Here is a 19,552-nt window from a genome sequence, read left to right on the forward strand (position 1 = left end):
GGTTGCGACATAATTTTCAATTGAAAATTTCGCTTTTTAACTTTAACAGCATAATTTAGAGATCATGTGTGTTATAAAAAAAGGTGTTTACTCCGACTAGTGCACGTTTTCATGTAAGTTCAGAATATCAGATTCTTCTCTTTCACTTGAACTTGAACTCTTGAAACAAATGCCATCTACAAATTAAAAATCAAAAATAGTGCCACACTCTACATCACACTTCGTGCGGTTATTCCCTTTGGCTATTATTGGACAAAAAGAGAAAATGTGTAATGTTAGAATTTTTATTAGCACCATTTTTCATCAATAAAATAAAATTTTCAAAACAATTTTCAAAAAAATCTAAAAACACTTAAAACTTAAGGCACTTCTTTGCCTATAAATATGTGATGACAAAGTTTTGACCGCAGACAGATGCAAAAACGCAGTAAAATAAATTATTATTCTCGACTAAAAGTTGCAAATGAAATTGTACATCCTTCTCCGTCTGCAGCATATAAAAAGTGTTTTACACATCAATAAATACAATAATTGGTCACACGTTAATCTCGCACGCAAAAAGGAAATTAAATGTTTACTCTTATTCCTAAAAACTTAATCAGTCCTTTCATTGTGTTGTTCTGGAAGACAATCCAATAGCTTTTTCTTCTAATAAATAAATTAAAATTTTAACTATTCTGGTTAATTATACGCAGTATCAAAGAAATAGCTGCTTTCTGAATATAAATTAAATAAATCTTGAAATTTTACAGCTGCTTAAGCTGCTTAGATCAGTAACTTTTAATTAATAGCTACACAATTAATGTAGTTGTGTAGTCCGTTTGCCGACGGAAATATAGAAAACAATCACAGCAAAGTCAAGGGAAAAATCCCACAAAAATTCAAATTCTCCTCAAAATTAGTTATTATAAATAGCAATACCATGAAGCATACAAAAATATCATTGGATGACTGATATTTAATTTGAGACACTTTATAGTTTATAGATTATGTATGTGAGGCAGTACGCTTACTTGGGGTTCCCACGAATATTGATTTTGAACAAAGTGTCTAAAAATAATCATCATATTTTAACAGGGCCCTTTAGTGTTACGGTATTGCTTAATGGCCTTCCAAAGCCTTAAGCCTGAAGCCCCTATTAGGCCCAGACTTCGAATCTCTTCTCTAGTGAAATCAAGAAGAACTTCCTCTAGTTTGTAACCACGAGATAGGACCTAAAATTAGTAAAATGATTTCGAAAAGTTTATTGAACCCTAAAACAAACCTTTTTTCTGGCACTATCAGTAATCCCTAATCCCTCCAACCAACTGGCCAACTTCGAGTCTTCTTCCCCCTCATCGCATTCCTCAGACAAGGACGATAGTCGCAAGAGCTCCGTTTGCTGCTTAATCGTCTCGTGAAGGAACGTCTTCAAGGACTCCATCTGCTGTCTGTTCGATTCTTGCAGCTCCCTAACCTGTCTCAACATTTCAGCCCCGAAACTCAATACTCGAGTGACTGAACTTACGACAATTCGCTTCAAATTCTCAATGCAATCGTGGCAGATTTTTGAGTGCTCCCCTTTTAAGTGAATTAAAGAGTGTTCAATGTCGAAGCTCTCGTTGGTTTTGCCGGATTTGGAGGTATCAACAGAGCCGTGTGTGGCGAGGTTTTCGCCCAGCTCGGGAGAAAGGACGGTGATTGCTGCCTGAACACAAGACCGGACTAGATTATCCAAGGCGAACATCCAGTGGGGTTTTATGGGGTGCAGACGTAGGATTTCGTTCACCGATTCCTGTGGTAGATATTACAGAATTTTAGAGTTAAATATTACCCCTAAGCCAACTAGGTTTATTAAAATTTATTGTTATGAAGAATGGTTAATTGGCACACCATCTGAGGTGGAAGAGAGAAAGCTCTAAATTTTCCGCATCCTTTTTGTTGATGAGATCACTATGTTCATTGCTTGCAATTTTCTAGTCTTACTTGATATAAATATATGGCAAACTGCAATTGATGAATAGCAGTACCATCATAATCCATCTCCTCTTTCAGCTCCTTGACTGTTGACTCCACAATGCTCACATTGGGATCTATTATAAACGACTTAAGGCCGTCCATTAACCTAGAAGAAAACGTTAAAAAAGGCATTAAAGGTCAAGTTCTCAAAGACTCACTTGAGTAGATGTTTCGGGGTCAAAACGGTTTCTCCCAAATATTTATCCCTGACCTTCTGCATCCACAAGTCAACAATTTTATTCCCGTCGTTGGCTAACACTTTAGCCAAAGTCGTCCTTCTTTGCGAGTCTTTTTTCAGTAGATAAAAACCATCAGTTTCAGTCCCTAGTAAGTGGCAAATTTAAAGTTATCGAGGATATTTTCGAGGTTTTTATGAGACCATTACCTACTTCAGCCTCAGGAGATAAAAGAGTTCCTGAGGAATTTCGCCTTTCCGAGTGTTGGTCCAGGCCGGAGTCACCACAATCCAATGAGGGAGTCGAGGCCAGGCTAATAAAAAGTTGGTAGAAAAAGAATTTAATTTTTAAACAATTTAATTTTAAGCACTAAACCAAAGCACAACTTTTAAGCGGCGTACCTGCCGAAACTCAAATCGGTGGGCATGTGAATGGGCGGCAAAAGCGAAGCGGTTCTCGTATGATGGTGGTTGGAGCCACTACAAAACAAACGGGATTGAGGATGAGAATTAAACACAAAAATGTGATTTTCGATATTTGATAATTACAGACATATATAGACAACGGATACGACAGTTTATGGTCACCATTTGCAAGCTTTTAACCTTCCAGCAGGCAATGGTATTTCAATCGATAATATTGCAATTCCAACTCTTATTTCGAAGGGGCTTGCTTTTATTACCAGAATGAAATGTCCTGATACATATGATTCGGAGCCTGACGATTAGGAATTTTAACGCCACAGGAAAGTTGTATTATAATATAATACAGAAAAGTTGTATTATATTATAATACAACTTTCCAAATCTTCACTAAATAGGCATGAAAATGCGAGAAAGGTATATAACGTAAAATTTACGACATGCGATCACACATCGTATACTAAAGGACGCAGCCCGCTAATGATTAATTAGATACTCATTTCGTGTCCGTATTCCTATTTACTTACTCAGATTCTGGAGTTGTAGGAGTTTGATTCGGGGCACTGGAATGTCCAGAGAGCATCCTGGGGGCCAGTTTATCCACAGGAACTGAAACGCTCCTGTTGAATTCCGTGGGCACGCGAACAGGTTTTTTCCTTTCGGGACCTATAGAGAAAGTTTTAGACACTTCTGTGGTATTGAAACCCTTGTAATTTAATCGTTTCACTTTGAGATGAAATGCAGGAGGTACTGGGCATTATGTACCTTTACGCAGCCAACCAAAGAGACACTTTTTCGATACACAATCCTTGTGAAAACGCATTTTTCTGCCAGCCACCTCAATTAACAATTAACCACTTTTCGTAATTTAACTTACAAACTTTTGAGATAAATTTGTATAGAAAACTTGCCACCGCGAGACTGCAAGACTGGCAAAAGAGTTCTTTTTTGTTAGTTTGCAACAACACGATGGAATTCTAACAAAAAAAGCGTTCAAGTGTGTTTTTATCGCGCCTTTGTTGCCCTTTGCTAATGAATGTATAGAAACGTGCTGTTTATCAATGAAATCGACTAATGTGACGAATTCTGGAATACCTGAAAACGAATATCTTCCAACAATTCGTGAAAATTGGCAACTTGGCCAGCCAAGCCAAGGCCACATGTATCATTTGTGTAGGCAGTGTTGACACTTTTCCTTCGAAATTTATACTTGAAAAACTTGTTGCAGTTATTTTTTTACATGATTTACAAGTAGATCTATTTTAAAGTCTTTTGGAAACTTAGAACTTGTAGATCTTTAAGAAACTTCCTCTCCCACTCGATTTCTCAATCACACTTTTTTCAACAAACCCATATGATTTGAAATTTATATCGCGCCTGGTCCAAGTTAGTGTTTTGTTCCGCATCGGCTCGTTCTGCAGTAAAATGTTCAGGTCTGTACGAAGCTTTTCACTTAATTCCAGATTTGTGAAGACACAAGAAATCAAGTTCAAAGTAACTAGTGTATTTGTACTTTTTTCATTCCAGATTAGTATTCAGGCATATTGCCCTAAAATAATCGACACATTTCTTATATATGGGCCATGAAATAGGTTTCTCTGCACTTTTAGAAATGCTCAGGAAAACTCCGATATAATATATTTATCTTATTAGAGTGACTCTTGAATCGTGCATTGTGAAAAGGCCAATACAGACTTACATAAAAATGGATCCTCCAAAAGCTGTTCGGCAGTCGCCCGTTTGTCAGGATCAGACTCGAAACACTTTAAAATGAACGTTGTGGCTTTATCGGACAATTCGGGAATCTCCGGATGGGCTTTATGGTATCCAACCTTAAAAAGTGCGGCCTGCGGTGACCCCAATTCAATAAAGGGCGGTTTACCCGTCGACATTTCCACTACAGTACACCCCAACGACCAAACATCGGCTGGAGCCGCATACCCACGTTGCCCCCTGAAAAATTATTCCAAGATCATAGAAATCGATGGGAAAAATTACGATTACCAACCTATCGATGACCTCAGGTGCCATATACTGAAGAGTGCCCGTAAAAGTCTGAGTACTGGGACTGAGACCAATCAATCTCTTTGACGTGCCAAAATCGGAAATTTTCACTACTCCACTGTAAGTGTTTACTAGGACGTTGTCGCCTGAAGACAAAAAATAGGAAATAAAACTTTAAATGAATAACGGAACGTGAAGCACACCCTTAATATCCCGATGCACGATTCTATGACTATGCAGGTACTTTAAGCCTTCAAGGATCTGTTTGGTATAAGACGCCATCGTGGGTTCGTTCTTTTGAAGAGAACCCCACTTGGATCTTAAAAGAGCACTCAGGGAACCTCCAGGGACTTGTTCCATGAAAATTTTAAAAAACCCTATTTAACAATGACTAATTAATAAACAGTGAGATAAAATTGCTATAAATTTACCCTCTTCTGATCGCGACCCCAGGTACTGAACGATATTGCGATGCCTCAATTGAGAGTGAACTCGAATTTCTTCATGTAACGGCTGCACCGCTCCAAGGTTCTTTTCAGGCACTTCTTTAACAGCTATCCGAACTAGAAAAAGGAGCGGTTGCATATCAGAATATAGGAGACAAAAAACCAACCTTGCTTGTTCAAATCTAAAGCTGCATAAACCACCCCATAAGTGCCTTTCCCCAGCATTTTTTTCCTACCCTGCTCATCTCGCTCGTACTCAAGCTGAATTTCCTGTGGCGGTTCCGGTTCTAAAGGTCTCTCTTGGTAGTTCAGTAAATTAACTAATAACTTATGAAAGACGCTCCTAATTAAATGATATTTTTAGTTATTTTTAATTTAAATTGAACTTGTACCTTTCTACCTGCATGCTTCGGAAGGAAAAAATATTTGAAAACAATCGGATATGGCTAAAACGTAGAGAAATAGAGATCTGTCGTCTTGGGTGCTTAAGCTGAAACTCCTAATGTCGTTCGCGGTGAACTCCCAATCGTGAATTTCAGTGCAGCACGACTTCAATCTTTTTAAGCAAATATTACTCACCTGAAAATTTTTAATAAACCAGGGAAAGCTTAAACTTAGTTATTTACCCAAAAAGGAATTTGAATAAAAGCTTCTTGGGATTTTATACACATTTCTGCATAACCTTCTCTAAAGCATAAATTCACTGAGTGATTATAATGATAGAAAAAATTGCATTAATGCGGCGTGGAATATAAAAACAAACAGGAACTAACAATTTTATAACGGACGATTGAACATTCAGTTAAGCAATTTTATTTCATGATTGCAAAGCCGATTGATGAAATCGCTAACGATTACGACATAATCTTTTGCCTTGGAGTTACTCAAAACTTACTTGTAACGTTTGAGGCTCTACTCCAAAGTTAATCCATACAGAACTGGGCATGTATTCTTTGCTGGGCTCGAAAATGAGCACTGGAAACCTCCCATCGGAAGATACTTCATCGACCTTCTTAATGGCCTCGGTAAAAAATTCCATCCAGAAATAAAAGACTTGCTCTTCACCCGAAATATCCTCCTCCTTTTTCTTTCTAAACCGATCTATTAACTGTATATTGCCTATAGTGGATTTCAGGTACCAATCGGGGGGTTTCAAACGAAACATATGCTCTGCTGCCTATAGACAAATAAAAAATTATTTCTAAAGTAAATTTAGAGTTTCAAAACGTACTTGAATAGCATTCGCGTAATTCTGAGCGAGCACTGAAATCTCGAAAAAAGTGGCAACGTCCCAGTAGTCCTTGAGTGAAGCCAAGCTACCTTTTTTACCAATGAGACTATTTAAAACTATTGCGATGTGCTGTAAGTCGCTGGATTTACTCAATTCTTCGCCCTTTATCACCAGCAAAGTCGCCAGGTTTATACCTTAAATTAGCTCAATAAAACCACACTTAACATTTTATTATGCTTAGGCAGTAATACCCGCATATTCGTTGGGCTGAACTTCAAACCCTTTTTTGTACCAATGAATAGCCTGATCCAAGCTTTCCTTATCCGAATAATTAGACTCTGTAAACTTGTCTTTGTAAATTCGCCCACAGAGGCACAGCATGTCAGGAAAATTGTTCTCTTTCTACAAGGTTTCAAAATTACTTCTCAGCTTCCTAAACTGTTATTTCTTCTTTTCTAAATTATACCTTTTTCAAAGCATTAATGCACACTTGCAAAGCCTTCTCTCTGTCTCCGTCTTTTTTACGCCTATTTAAAGCAAAGGCATATAAGAATACAATGTAAGAGTTAAGGTACTTTTGCCCTGCAGGAATTGAGCGCAAACCCTCAACTACATGAATCATCGACTCATACTCTTGGATGTCTCTGAAGCTGAGCAGAAGATTTAGTACTGTGTCCCCTAACAAGTTCATTCATGGTTTAAGCTCACAATCAAGTCTCTAATAGCAAATTTTACCTGATAAAACATTCCGATCATTGAGCCTATTGACAATATTCAGCAATGCCTCTTTTCTTTCAGGGCCTGATTTGGTTTCATTAATTTTTTTTAGGTCAGCTAGAAACCGTTCTTTCATATGAACTCTACAATTCATGACCATAAGATAAGCTCTTGGCATTGAATTATGGAACAACTCACTTGCTCTGAATTTCAACATCCTGAAGTGATTTCTTTAATCGCTGATGTAGAAATTCAGTCGTATCATCTGCTCTATCGGTCGGTCCTGTAGTTATACATGCAACGTCTGCTAATTTATAGGAGACAAATGTGTAATTGGAACAAGACAGCTATAAAAAAAAAATAAGTAACCAACATGAATACAATCTTTTCATAGAATGAATTGTGATATTTTGGGAATAAAGAATGTTTTCACACTCACACTTACCTTTAGCCTCAAGGTAATTTCTGAATCGAGATCATTATAAATCAATATATTTTGTTTCATGTTAAAGCTCTCTCGTACACCCAAATGATAAATTAAGGTGCTTTGCTGTACGGGCAGAGAAATATCAATAATCACCACATCTGCATTATAAAAACTGCTAACCACATTTGCTTGTCCAAAGTCAAGTTTTTCAAACTAAAACATTCAATTTAGGGAAACACAAGTCTTTCAAATCACTAACTACATACTTGGATATGCGACATGGTAGCTCCTACTTGATTACAGGCAGTTTTGACCTCTTCCAGAGCCTTTCTTCTCTGGGTCAAATTCTCACTTTGACAAATATCTATCACACAAACAACTTCCATATGAGGTTTAGTCATAGTGGCATTTGTGTGTGTAGAAGTATCAGAATGTGAGCCAACACTGTCTGTTGCACTGGGACACTCTGCAAAAATTGCTTTATTTTGGTTAATGACAAACTTTGCCTAGTAATGAGTCAGATTATACCTGCATCAGGCTCAATAACAGTTGGTATTGAAGGCATTTTTGTTAACATTATAATATAAACACTACTTGAGTAACAAAATAAACAATTTTATTGTTTAGTAAGGCACTTCTTTGGCGCAGCTGGTTCAATACAGCATTGTACCATTCCTTGTTGGTAAATAAACGAAATATTGATCTAGTTAGGCGTCAGTTGGACATAGTTTATTAATAAATTGTAATTAATTTCAACACATTTTTCACATCGTTTCACTAATAAAATTTGGCCTTCGACATTCCTACAACAGATGACAAACTTTGGGATGAATTTTCTAGAAGCTTTCCGCCTACGCTTCGGGTTTAAGCATCAAAACCTGCTCCAAAATGTGGTTTATTTGTATTAAAGCATTTTTGTGTTTACTGTTAACGACGTTTTTGCAGTTTACAATGCATTTTAACGATGAGATTCTCAGAATATTTTGTTAAATTTACAGGTACAAATTGGAGGTTATAAATGTCATAAGATGCCAAAGCTAAAAGTCAAATCGTATCCAGTGAGACAGAGAGAGATGAACAATGCGAATTATATGTTTCCTTTTGTTTTACGTGGCTTCTCACGTGATCGACAAAGATAGAGTTCTTCTCATGTTGAAACCAGATACTTTTCATAGTTGGAGGTTTCGTGATATGCAACCAGCAATACAGTAATGCAATTTTAAAAATTTTTCTTTATTCGGAAAGGTTAAATATTTGAAGATACTGATACCTGATATAATTGCAAAAAGTGGCTAAGTTGGGTACTTCCCCTGCTTGAAAATGTTCAAAGAAATTTCTTAAAAAAATAATTTTTATAGAGGAACTTTTATAAAGGTTTGCTCCTTAGGTGCCAGCTTGTAACGGTAAACATCTCGCATATGGAACACTCCAACCGAAAGGGTACCGCAAATCGTTTAACATAATTTCCACTTTCTCTATATGAACATCTGCCAAAAATAACTTAAAAAATAAACAATTTAGTGCTACTGTGCTTTAGGAAAACGAGTCCTTTAGATATCCTTCACTGAAGTATATTTTTAGCGGATTTTAATGGGCCAGAGGTTTTTGAGTTTGTACTTGAAACTAGTCAAGCAGCATGTGTAATGGACGTGAAGAAATATCCACAATAATGAATCAATTTTTTTCCTTTTTTTACCGCGGTGAAAGATAATTACCATGTTGATTCTAAATAGTTGAAATAAGTGAGTAACCAACTTCAAAAATAACGATATGCCACGGCAGCAAAACAATAATAAAATTTCAGGCGATTCCGAATTTTACGTCAACCGTGAGTCACATCGCAACCCCGTTAAATTTTCTCCTTAAGAGTGACAATTCTTCCAAAATTCAGTCTCATTTCAACCTTTGTCATTCCCTTTTACGCTAAATTTGTTCATGGTAAAACCGCCACCTGGGCCCATGCATAACCATCCCATAATAGTTCCATGAATCACGCTATATTTGCGAGCAAATAGCCGTGAAGGCATGCGAAATATTCGCTTAGTCCTCTTAAAATAAAATTTGGAAAAACGTTATCGTGGGCGTGGCCGACGCTACAGTAAAATGCGACGCTATAAGAGAGAGACGTTGGAAATTCTACGTAGTTAATCTTCGGTCTTACCAGTGATCTTATTGTGATTAAAGGTGTGAATTACACCTTTGAAGCGAAAGCTCAAGCATCTGGAAAGACCTTTGGGAATCACACGAAATGCCTGGACCATCGAGACCTCTTTGGCAAGTAAGTGCAACCACCTGTGTGTTTATAATATTAAAATTAGATGAAGTTTTTGGCGGAATGCTTTCGGGAATATCACATTTTTGAAGAAATTCGCCTCTTTTTATGGTTAAGTCTTTGAGCACACATTCCCAAAAATACTCAGCCAGTGATACAGGAGCGAACTATATACGAAAGCTCATAAATATTAATGAGTCAGGGTTTTTATTACTTCCAAAAATACTTCAACAGTTAGCATCATATCTTTACGCACCTGGTTATTTTTGCTCAGCGAAGTAATCGTTTCAAACTCATCAAAAAAATCGAAGAAAAAAACGTGTGGGCATCTGTGTCTCATCAAGCTTTATGCGTCTATACACTATAACCTGAACTAACCTAATATAGGCTTAAGTTAATTTAAATCGATTTAAATATATTATATACTTAAGCATACTGTCTAAACACCAGTGAACAAAATGGCTTAAATTCTAAGTAAAAAAAATATAAATCCTTGAAACAATAATTAATCAGAAAGCCAATTAGAGGTTTTATTTACGAGAGGAGTATTTTTAGGTTCTTGCCCAACGTATTTTTACAGAGTCTATGTCTGGATACCCGTGACCTTCCATTTTCTTTCGAAATTCACATTGGAATTTTGGCAAATTAGATTGGAAAAATTGAGATCAGTATGGACCCTTGTTGAGGCTCAAACAAAGCCTTCCCTTAAAAATGATAATTAAGCACTTTTTTGTATCTAATTAGGTACTCAGGGTTGTCTCCCTTTAAGAATTTCATTGGCATCAATGTCTCCCAAGAAAAAATCTGCGGGAATGTTGTCGAATACTTTCTGCAAGATATCCAACATTATATCCTCGATAGTTTTCGATAAAATTGGGTTTATAGATTCGGCAACTGGGCGCCAATTGGAGTTCAAGTACGCGTTGGTTGAGTCCTCTGTAAGAAAGTGATGGTTAGTTCAGGTTAGTTTGGGTTAACTCAGATTACCTAAGGGTTTGATTCCGTCGAATAAATTGCCCAGGTAGAGCTTCAAGCCTCCAATGGAGTATTTCACGTGCACTCGGTTCACTTTAAAGAAGTGGAAGCCGCTGCGTTTTTCCATTTTGACCTCAGATTTCACTGTAATCTCGAGATCCTCTGAAATATTTAGAAGCTACATATATGCAATAAATGCGTTGGTATTATTATAACTCGACAAAATGCGCGTTTTGTAATAAACGAGTCATTTTTGGCAAAAACAAAATTTTTCGACAAAAAAACAGTGAAATTTGCTGCTGATACAAATCTTCCGTTGCCAGTTTTGATGTAAATCAAAATGAATGCCAAAAACTTTGAGGCCAAATATCTGTAGAATGCACTTTTACGACAACAATAACTAATATAAGCAAGATTGTGATAGAAATAAACACATTATACATTCCCCTTAAACAGGCAACCCTACATACACGCCCCGCGTAAACGCGCGCTTGGTTGCAATATATTCCGTTCCAATTATGTTTGAATCGCCGTTACAGCCCCCGTAGAATTTGAAGACTTATCGATCGCAATTAAATCAGAGATACCGGGGAAAATCAAATTGCCCCATCCTGTATAGTATTGGAGCTGTGCTGCTCATCAATGCTGCAACGCAACAAATAACCCAACGTCATGTTTCCGTCATCCTCTAAACACCTGTACTGCGGTAAAAATTAATCACATCTCCCCACCATTTGAGTGACTGTCACAAGCAATAAGGCAACTTGTATATATCAAAAATAGCCACTCTGGCACGAGCTCAAATCTCTCGAAGCTCCATCTTTCCAGATATTTGGCGAACTCGACGACAGAAATTCGTATTTCCGAAAATTGGACGTTTGTCCGAGAATTTCGCAGATGGAGCTCAAAGTGCGATTCTACAATCTTCTATTATTAGACTAGATGTAGGATGTCATATCTATTTTAAAGATAGTACTGAAAATCGCTGAGACATAATATTTATAAATAAAGACTTACTGGCGTCGAACCAACAGCTGCCCTTTCCTCTTAAGGCTATCACCAAAATTCGTCCTAAAAGCTGGTAGTTACCCTCCAGTTTCAGTCTGGGCAGATGCAGCTTCGTGAAGAAGTCGTAAGTTTCTGGATCGACGGAGTTATACAGGATTTTCGTATTTCCGAAACCCACCACAGAGACTTGGGTGAGGGTGGCGTTCACTGTAACTGGGCCACCTCCGCCCTGAAGAATCTAGAAAAAAGCAAATTTGTGAGTGAAGATTCGCCACCGGTTGATCAGCAAAGAAATAACTTAACATAAGTGCCTTGACACAATTTTTTTAACACAAGAGAAGGCTCGGAGAACGCTTCGGACGCTAATGCGTTTCAGATGTTACTTCAGTTATTTTCTCGCACAAATTGCGGCATTTTATCATGGTCGCTTGCGTTAATTGCGCCACTTTTATCTGGGTTTTTGCACTTTAATACTTAAACAAACATCTTACCTTCACAGTAGGGATATGCAAAGGGTCTAAGACCTGAAGCTCGATGTCCTCATTTCCTTTGGGAATTTCGTAGAATAGCTCCTGAACTGAGTTCGTGGAACAATTAACGAATTCGTCCCATGGCTTGGTGATCATGCAGGTTTTCACAAAATCGGCTAAAACGCTCAAATGTTATTCAAACACCCTAAGTAGTGCATTTTAGGTCAAGGTTTAGAGGTGAATGTACCTTGGCGATTAAAACGAGATTTTGGAAGTAATAAAATTGCATTATTTATTTCGGACAACCGGTCCTGCAAAGTCGGAAAAATCGAGGCTAATGCAGGTTAGTTCGTTCATACTGTAAGAACATTTTTTTAAATTTTCGTCGTTGGTGCATAATTATCTTGACATAATGGCGGACTAAAGTTTGGCTTTTATTGAATATTCATAAACACGCCCATTTTCAGCGAAAAATTATAATAGAAAAATTAAACTTGCATTTCCTGATTTCTGCTTCGTATCCTTTAATCGTAACTTCGCCGTATGAGGCAAACAAACAATCCACTTCCAGCTCCAAATCTGGACAAAAAGAATAAAAATGCCTTCTTACGTTGCGTTTCCAAGATCTTCCCCCATGCTCCCACGACGAACCACTGGCACAAAACCGCGCAAACCAAGAACTCACGAGGACCTACCATGATGACCGCTCTTGCACAGAATACGTTCGGCTCGCCGGCTCAAATAAATAAGACCGTAAATGATTAAAATCTCCTATAGGGGAATTCTGCAATCTGCAAGCGACCGAGACATACTCTGAAAGATAACTTTCACTCGGGAGGATTGCATGCCTGCCGGTTATAGGTGCACACATATATGCTGGTACCTATTATGCAATATTTGGGACTGTCATAGAGGCATGCTGTTAGATAGTGATTAGTAATGCCTTATCCCAATGCAGTTTTCTAATAATCTATTTCGCGAAAGTGGCAACGTTATATTTTTTAGTAGCTGTAGAGTTTGGGGTGAGTTGTAAGTGCACATACCCCCAGGGTTGCCACATTGTGAAAAATCGCTTTAGATTTTGGATTTTTTCCATTTATTGGTAAATACAAGATTCGATCTGCACGTGTTGTTACAAAACGTAATGTATGTGGAAAGTACCAATTTGCATGTGGTTTATTAACGCTATTACGAAAACTCAATTTCAATAACTAACGCAGGTAATTAAAATTCCGCGGGTCAAGGTGGTTATAACACTATATATTTCACTTGCAAGAAAAGGCCGAAAAGTCCAATTTACTCCGGTTCGCAAAGCAAAAACAACATCAAACAAGATATTCTTCCACTGTAAACCGCAATGAACGAATTCCCTAATACACTATGAGAATTTCTTTTAATGGGTGTTATAAAACCGATCTAAATGCAAAACATCGTTTTAGTCCAAAATGAATAAATTATATAAGAGTAATTGTTTATTTTGACTGTTTTTTTTTCGTAATCGATGGGACTTTAGTAAAAGGTGTGCAGAAGGTGTTTGATTTCATGTGGATCAAGATGGGCGTTGTTACACTCGGACCGTCTTCGTTTCTGCAATTCAGGCATCATTGTCTTTAAAAAAGGTTCAATAATCAAACGCATTGAGCAATAAAATGCTTGAAAACCACCGTATTATTATTGTTATTTTTGGACGGGTTTTCCAAATTTTCAAAATATCAGCACTCTTATGCAAAACTTTGGCTCGTATGTATGTATCTGTGTGAAAGCAGCTGTTTCATTTAAAAATAGAGCTTACGAGACATATTCACTGGATCTCGAAAATCTCACATTTAAACCAAATTTGCACGCGTCAAATCCACGTGGTAATGGCCACAAGCCTCACGGAAGAAAACGTAAAAAGGGGCCCATTTCAACGGGAGATTGTCCAGTTCTCTGTACAGACAATGAGTAAAAATCTGGTAGGCACAAGGAACTTATTAGTTGAATTCGTGCAAGTAAATCTAGAGAATAAGGGAAAACGCTCAATGTTCAGAGGTGCTGCAATTTCAGTGGTGTCTCGAAGGCCACAAGCAGGGCCAGTAAAATATCGCAAAGCTGAACGTTACTAGACGAATTGCATAAAATGCGTGAAATACGGAAGTCATCACGGTGGAGACTGCGAAAAAGCAAAAAACGTAATGCGGCCAGGAAAAAGTAAGCAAGGCTGGAGCAGCAAAAGGAAGCCACAAGACAGAGGAGAAAAACGCGCCAGTTGATATTCAAGAATTGCTCAAACAGATGCAACAACTGTATTTAGCAATAAATGCGTTGAATGCAAAAATGTTGGGCCAATCCAAGCAAATAGAACTTGAACGCCTAAATGTTGACATCTAGAACCTTCCAGAGGAGCTATTTAGAGAACCCAGTTTCGCCCAAAGGATGACTTCAATTCTGCAAGAAACACAGAAAGGATAGCAACATAATATTATGATCGAATTGAATTGCATTGAGAGGAGGTTTGGTGATGCTTTGTGATACAATCCAAATATATTTAGCTAAGATGTTCCAAGGAGGATCAGGAGAGTAACCAGAAAGAAGATGCAACTTCACGCAAAGGACCAAAACACCAATTGTTGGACAAGGGATGGCTAAGAAGCGAACTCGTCTGGGACGAATTAGGAACGCCCTCGATTTACATTTAAGCACTTGAAAGAATTTAATTAAAAAAATTTAAAAGCGATAATTTTGCTTGACTCGTTATTTGAAAAACTATTGAGGAATATGAGGAATCGCTGCAGAAAATGGCAACACAGCGCTTCTCTTTTGTTCCTATATCGTCAGGGTTTTAGTCAAGGGGATAGTCATTCGGACGTGATCCATGTTGTCATGTTGTGAGAATTTCTTTAATTTACCTTAAATTTTTGTATGCCTGTTTTCGGTCTTAAACTTCTCTCTCTGTGTCAAGAACTTCTATAGATAACTAATCATCTTATGGTAATTAAATGTATCTCGAAAAGTAATCTCACAACGATAATTAAAAAAACATCCTTTATTGCATAGAAGTCGATGAATATTAATAATATCGTAACAATGAGTAATAATTAGATATAAAAATAAGTTAATTATTATGAGCTAAAGCTTAATTATTTACATGTGGCGAGTGTTGCCGAAGCCTCCATGTCCAGATTGAGACGCCCCCTTATTGTAGCCCATTTGAAGGTTCAGTTGCCCTTCACTGGCCCGTAGCTGTTCTTCCGTGAAAGTCCTCTCGTTCTTCTCGGACATTTTCGGTCCCAGAGAGGGACCGTTGTATTCTGGATGTTTCTGGGTCAGGCGTCCCAGAGAATATAAAGATAGGGCCACCTATAAAAAGGGTTGGAAAAATGATGACAAAACGAATTACATTATATCGTACTTGGGCAACATTTCTCTTCTCAAACAAATCGGCAGTCTGGAAAATTTCCTCTTGAGGCACGCCGTACGCCTTCATGCCGGCCTGGAACCGCTGGATGTTTTCCATAAGCTGAAAATTGGTCCCTTTGGTGGCGATTTTCTTGACCGACCCAGGCGCCAGTTTATTCATGAGGTTGCACAGGATGATGCCGTCCTTAAGGATATTTTCAAACTCTCCATTGGGGAGAGGTTCTCCCAGGACCTTGGAAATCCAGTCCAGGACTTCGCCTTCCAGCTCCTTGTTTCGTTTCTACAATAAGCAAGGATGTAAAGAACGGGATAGAGTTCAGAGGTTTGATCTGTATTGATTGGCCCGGTTCCAGCTTCCAAATTTTCCAGATTCATTTTTAGTGGTGATTTCACGGAGTTATTTCAGAATCGATCGTTATTGATTTTGCAAATCCGGAGGAAAAATATGAGTAAACTGTGTGACCCTACGCTGGGTCTGGATTGTCGAATATAAGTCTTTGTTGTGTTTAGGCACAAAGCTTAGGCTGCTGCAAAAATAATACTCTCGTTGCACAGGTGTTTCGTATAGGTACTAGAACTATAAATAATTCTCCAACGTCATCACAAAACTCATTATTAGCAACAATTAATGCTAACGAGGCGTCTAAGCAGATCAAATGCTCTTTATATTTATGCGAGTAAAAACGTATAAATTACAAAATGGGAACTCAATACTTACGGACATATTTGCGAGAGAGGTTTAACTTTTACGTCGCGACGCCGCTAACTGAGGCGTCGGTCTAACTCAGATCGTCTTTATGAGAAACTTAGGCGGGGGCGGGATTCGTACACTTGTTGCCTGGAACGCTGATATTCGAAATGATGTATTTTTGTTAATGAGTTATAACAAAACATTGAGAAACATGGGTGAAGTTTCCTTAATGGAGCAGCGAGACGGAAGACCCTCTTATCAAAGAGGCAAAGGAAACGATTTAAAGGCGAACGAGGGCGTAAATTATGACTTTGTATAACAAATAAAAATTCGTAGGTATTTTCGCTGATGGGTAATATTATTAATAAATGTTCTGCCATGAAGCCCGACATATAAAGCATCAACGCCTCAGACATAAACATCCGACGTCACTTTGGGAAACACTTTCCAGAAATAGCTGGATGCGTGTAGGTTAGTTATGATGTAAATGTGTGGTGTCTGCCCAATATATATAAAATTATTATTTATGGTGGATACTTGAGGAATCTATTAATATTGGTGACCTTAATCCCGTTAAAGCGTCTATTTTCACTTAGCTGTTGCCTAGTAAAGAAATCGTATGACCGTTTTGACTAACGAGCGAGTGGCTGAGTAATTTCCTTGGTCTGGTAATTCACGTTGGAGCCCATAGAGCAAACTACAGCCAAGTCTGCTGAAATGAGATTTATGCTTCAACTACCAAGATTTATCATCTATACAATTTTTATCCATGGCTAAAGTCATCAACCATTTGCCGTATTAAAAGCTCTGTAGGTGGTTCCCAGAACGCAACAATTTGGCACAAACTAGTAGTGGAACATATTGATGTAATAAACGGCGTTTAGTGTCTAAAAGCCTAATTTTATTAATAGAGTACAAAATTAAGAAACAAACGTAATGATATATCATGAGAAATCTTGTTCCAGGTTGCCGGCAAACGTGATCCAGAACAGGAACACGAGGCCCAAGCCTGGATCGAACAGGTAATTGGAGAACGGTTTCCCCCAGCTCCCTACGAATGGGCCCTCAGGGACGGCATCATCCTATGCAAGTTAATGAATAGACTTCAGCCCGGCATCGTTCCAAGGATCAATATTGGCGGAGGCGACTACAAAATGATGGACAATCTTAGCCAGTAAGTAGTTTCAATCAGCATGGTAATTAGCGGTCATAAGTTGGCAGCACCTTAACGTTCTCAGCAGTGACTCAAAACTCTGTATTTAAACCTTGAGAAATGATTCACATTCGCTCACTTTAGGTTCCAAAAGGCCTGTGTTAAATATGGAGTACCTGACGTAGATCTCTTCCAAACCACCGATCTATGGGATCAAAAGAACATTGCTCTTGTGACTACTACCATTTTCGCCATTGGTCGTACCTGTTACAGACACCCTGAGTGGAGGGGACCCTTCCTAGGTATGAATTTTACATTGTTAATTATTATTCTTTATTTCAAGTAAATTCGTAATTTAGGGCCAAGGCCTTCAGAAGAAAACAAACGTGACTTCACTCAGCAACAACTGAGAGCAGGTGAAGGGCTCATCGGTCTTCAAGCAGGATCCAACAAGGGGGCCACACAAGCCGGCCAGAACTTTGGGGCTTCGAGGAAGATCATCCTAGGAAAGTAAGCTACTTTTGTACCTACTGAAGAATGCCTTGGTTAAAGATAATAATTATGTCGTACTTAGTTAAATAATTATCTTAGCTTATTTATAACAAATTACAACAGAGCTTTCTTGATGGATTGGATGAACACTATACAGATATAAACGTTGTGTTTAGTAATTATTGTGTTTAGTAGATTTTATATTTGTAGATTTCTGTAAAAATTTTGTTATCTAAGTAGGTTTCATTTTTATGTTGCCATTATTCCAAATTTATATATTTAGTTGTTAAAATTAGGCAAATCGAGCCCTGTTTTCACCTTGTGATGATTTTAATAAAACTGACAAGAAATACATTATTATTAGTCTTAAATTATGTTTTTTTGTGAAATATCTGAAAAAAAGTGTGGCAGCGGTGGGATTCGAACCCACGCCTCCGAAGAGACTGGTGCCTTAAACCAGCGCCTTAGACCGCTCGGCCACGCTACCGATGGCGCGTTTCCAGATGTAAACACATACTTCATCTAGATTTCAACTTGGGCAAAATTAAAATATGTAAAATATTTCATAAAATAATATAAACCACAAATCTAGATATATAAAAACTTATTTACAATCGTAAGAAAGTGTAAATTACATTAATTTTCAGAGAGTGTAAAAGAAAAACAATTATTATATAAACATAAAAATGCATCAGATTGCCGTCGTTTTCCGCCTTTTTTGTCAAATTAGTCGAATATGGCTTTTAAACGTATAAATAGTTCAACAACATCGCTAATTTGGTCAAAGGAAAACCAGTGGCGTACATGACAATTTTGCACTAAAAAAATTAAGTGAAAATTGAGTGCTCCGATTTCAGTGAGATTTGGTTCCGCAGTAGGCGTACGACACAGTATTGATATGCCGCAGTCAAAACTCGAATCAGACAACTTCGATTTTTGAGGCCGAAAAATATCATGGACTATACATCATGAAAATTTTTGGCCAAAAAAGTCAAGTTACTCCGATCTGAAAAATATTTGGTACCAACGTAGATACCCCAAATGCCTACCCGGAAATCAAGTATCTTCAAAATTGAAGCTCACATTAGAACAACCACTACGCCGTTCAGAATAAATCAAGCAGTTTCTAAAATTTCAAATATTTTTACTAATAGTTTAAGTGCACAGATTAAATAATATTGTTCTCCAAGTGATGTGACGCTTTTGATACTTAATTTTGATTGATTCATAATATGTGTAGAGAAAAAATTAATTATCCCTTTAGACATATTTTAGCATTAAAAAAATGCACAACCATGTCATTTCTTGTGATTTCTATTGTGGCGCCATCTATATACAAAGCTTACAACAAGCTTCAAAACACAAATAAATTTCTACTATCAGGCAACTCTTAGTTTGACTATTCTCTCCTAGATGGTACCACAGAAAGCTACAAATTTACATGAAGTGTTTTTGAATAATTTTAAGTGGCATATTTATACTTTGTACTTTACTTATACACTGAAGGCGTCAGGAAAAATATTTAAAAGACCTATCGTTGGAAAACTCATAAGATAGATTTAAAACTGAAAATTAATATAGTTGTAGAAGCAGAATTCGTTTAATCCTCTGGCGCTGAGATGCTGATTAGCGACATCGAAGACAGATGGCGTTTAGATGGATTGTGTAGAT

The 19,552-nt window shown here is 37.6% G+C and overlaps 4 protein-coding genes and 1 non-coding gene across 6 annotated transcripts; 1 reads left to right on the forward strand and 4 right to left on the reverse strand.

Moving 5' to 3' along the window:
- Positions 1-485: 485 nt before the first annotated feature.
- Ask1 (apoptotic signal-regulating kinase 1) lies at positions 486-8,434 on the reverse strand. 2 transcript variants are annotated; one of them, XM_066392880.1, is made up of 23 exons: positions 7,950-8,434; positions 7,688-7,887; positions 7,440-7,634; positions 7,193-7,341; positions 7,013-7,137; positions 6,744-6,955; positions 6,529-6,679; positions 6,278-6,471; positions 5,942-6,223; positions 5,447-5,625; positions 5,214-5,389; positions 5,032-5,163; positions 4,804-4,977; positions 4,605-4,746; positions 4,296-4,549; positions 3,124-3,262; positions 2,576-2,653; positions 2,384-2,487; positions 2,157-2,322; positions 1,966-2,104; positions 1,508-1,774; positions 1,265-1,456; positions 486-1,214 (listed from the first exon to the last, which is right to left on the reverse strand). In XM_066392880.1, exons 1-23 carry the CDS (start codon positions 7,996-7,998, stop codon positions 1,071-1,073), a joined length of 3,843 nt encoding a protein of 1,280 aa, XP_066248977.1. In that variant the 5' UTR covers positions 7,999-8,434; the 3' UTR covers positions 486-1,070. The 2 variants fall into 2 exon arrangements, with proteins under 2 accessions (XP_066248977.1, XP_066248976.1); XM_066392879.1 differs by having other exon boundaries at positions 7,688-7,899.
- Positions 8,435-9,541: 1,107 nt separating this feature from the next.
- LOC136410627 (muscle-specific protein 20-like) lies at positions 9,542-18,433 on the forward strand. The gene is made up of 4 exons (XM_066392892.1): positions 9,542-9,699; positions 17,202-17,410; positions 17,534-17,691; positions 17,749-18,433. The coding sequence occupies exons 1-4, from the start codon at positions 9,670-9,672 to the stop codon at positions 17,901-17,903; spliced, it is 552 nt and encodes a 183-aa protein (XP_066248989.1). The 5' UTR covers positions 9,542-9,669; the 3' UTR covers positions 17,904-18,433.
- On the reverse strand, positions 10,143-12,880 carry LOC136410626 (circadian clock-controlled protein daywake-like). The gene is made up of 5 exons (XM_066392891.1): positions 12,757-12,880; positions 12,168-12,322; positions 11,686-11,914; positions 10,681-10,830; positions 10,143-10,629 (listed from the first exon to the last, which is right to left on the reverse strand). Exons 1-5 carry the CDS (start codon positions 12,842-12,844, stop codon positions 10,442-10,444), a joined length of 810 nt encoding a protein of 269 aa, XP_066248988.1. The 5' UTR covers positions 12,845-12,880; the 3' UTR covers positions 10,143-10,441.
- Positions 15,154-16,413, reverse strand: LOC136410628 (myophilin). Its single transcript, XM_066392893.1, has 3 exons — positions 16,264-16,413; positions 15,538-15,825; positions 15,154-15,485 (listed from the first exon to the last, which is right to left on the reverse strand). The coding sequence occupies exons 1-3, from the start codon at positions 16,267-16,269 to the stop codon at positions 15,270-15,272; spliced, it is 510 nt and encodes a 169-aa protein (XP_066248990.1). The 5' UTR covers positions 16,270-16,413; the 3' UTR covers positions 15,154-15,269.
- TRNAL-AAG (transfer RNA leucine (anticodon AAG)) lies at positions 18,287-18,368 on the reverse strand. Its single transcript has one exon. It is a non-coding gene; the product is annotated as a tRNA-Leu (tRNA).
- Positions 18,434-19,552: the final 1,119 nt, after the last annotated feature.

Source organism: Euwallacea similis, chromosome 8 (assembly GCF_039881205.1).
Source record: "Euwallacea similis isolate ESF13 chromosome 8, ESF131.1, whole genome shotgun sequence".
Lineage (NCBI taxonomy): Eukaryota > Metazoa > Arthropoda > Insecta > Coleoptera > Curculionidae > Euwallacea > Euwallacea similis.

Coding starts and splice junctions, on each gene's coding strand:
- LOC136410626 (XM_066392891.1), bottom strand. CDS start 12,844: ATGGTAGGTCCTCGTGAGTTCTTGGTTTGCGCGGTTTTGTGCCAGTGG. Junction 10,831..11,685: donor CAGCTGTTGGTTCGACGCCA/GTAAGTCTTTAT, acceptor TAAATATTTCAG/AGGATCTCGAGATTACAGTG. Junction 10,630..10,680: donor CGACGGAATCAAACCCTTAG/GTAATCTGAGTT, acceptor ACTTTCTTACAG/AGGACTCAACCAACGCGTAC.
- LOC136410627 (XM_066392892.1), top strand. CDS start 9,670: ATGCCTGGACCATCGAGACCTCTTTGGCAA. Junction 17,411..17,533: donor ATGATGGACAATCTTAGCCA/GTAAGTAGTTTC, acceptor CGCTCACTTTAG/GTTCCAAAAGGCCTGTGTTA. Junction 17,692..17,748: donor GTGGAGGGGACCCTTCCTAG/GTATGAATTTTA, acceptor TTCGTAATTTAG/GGCCAAGGCCTTCAGAAGAA.
- Ask1 (XM_066392879.1), bottom strand. CDS start 7,998: ATGTTAACAAAAATGCCTTCAATACCAACTGTTATTGAGCCTGATGCA. Junction 4,978..5,031: donor GGGGTCGCGATCAGAAGAGG/GTAAATTTATAG, acceptor ATTGTTAAATAG/GGTTTTTTAAAATTTTCATG. Junction 1,215..1,264: donor CTGATAGTGCCAGAAAAAAG/GTTTGTTTTAGG, acceptor TACTAATTTTAG/GTCCTATCTCGTGGTTACAA.
- LOC136410628 (XM_066392893.1), bottom strand. Junction 15,486..15,537: donor AGAAGAGAAATGTTGCCCAA/GTACGATATAAT, acceptor CCCTTTTTATAG/GTGGCCCTATCTTTATATTC.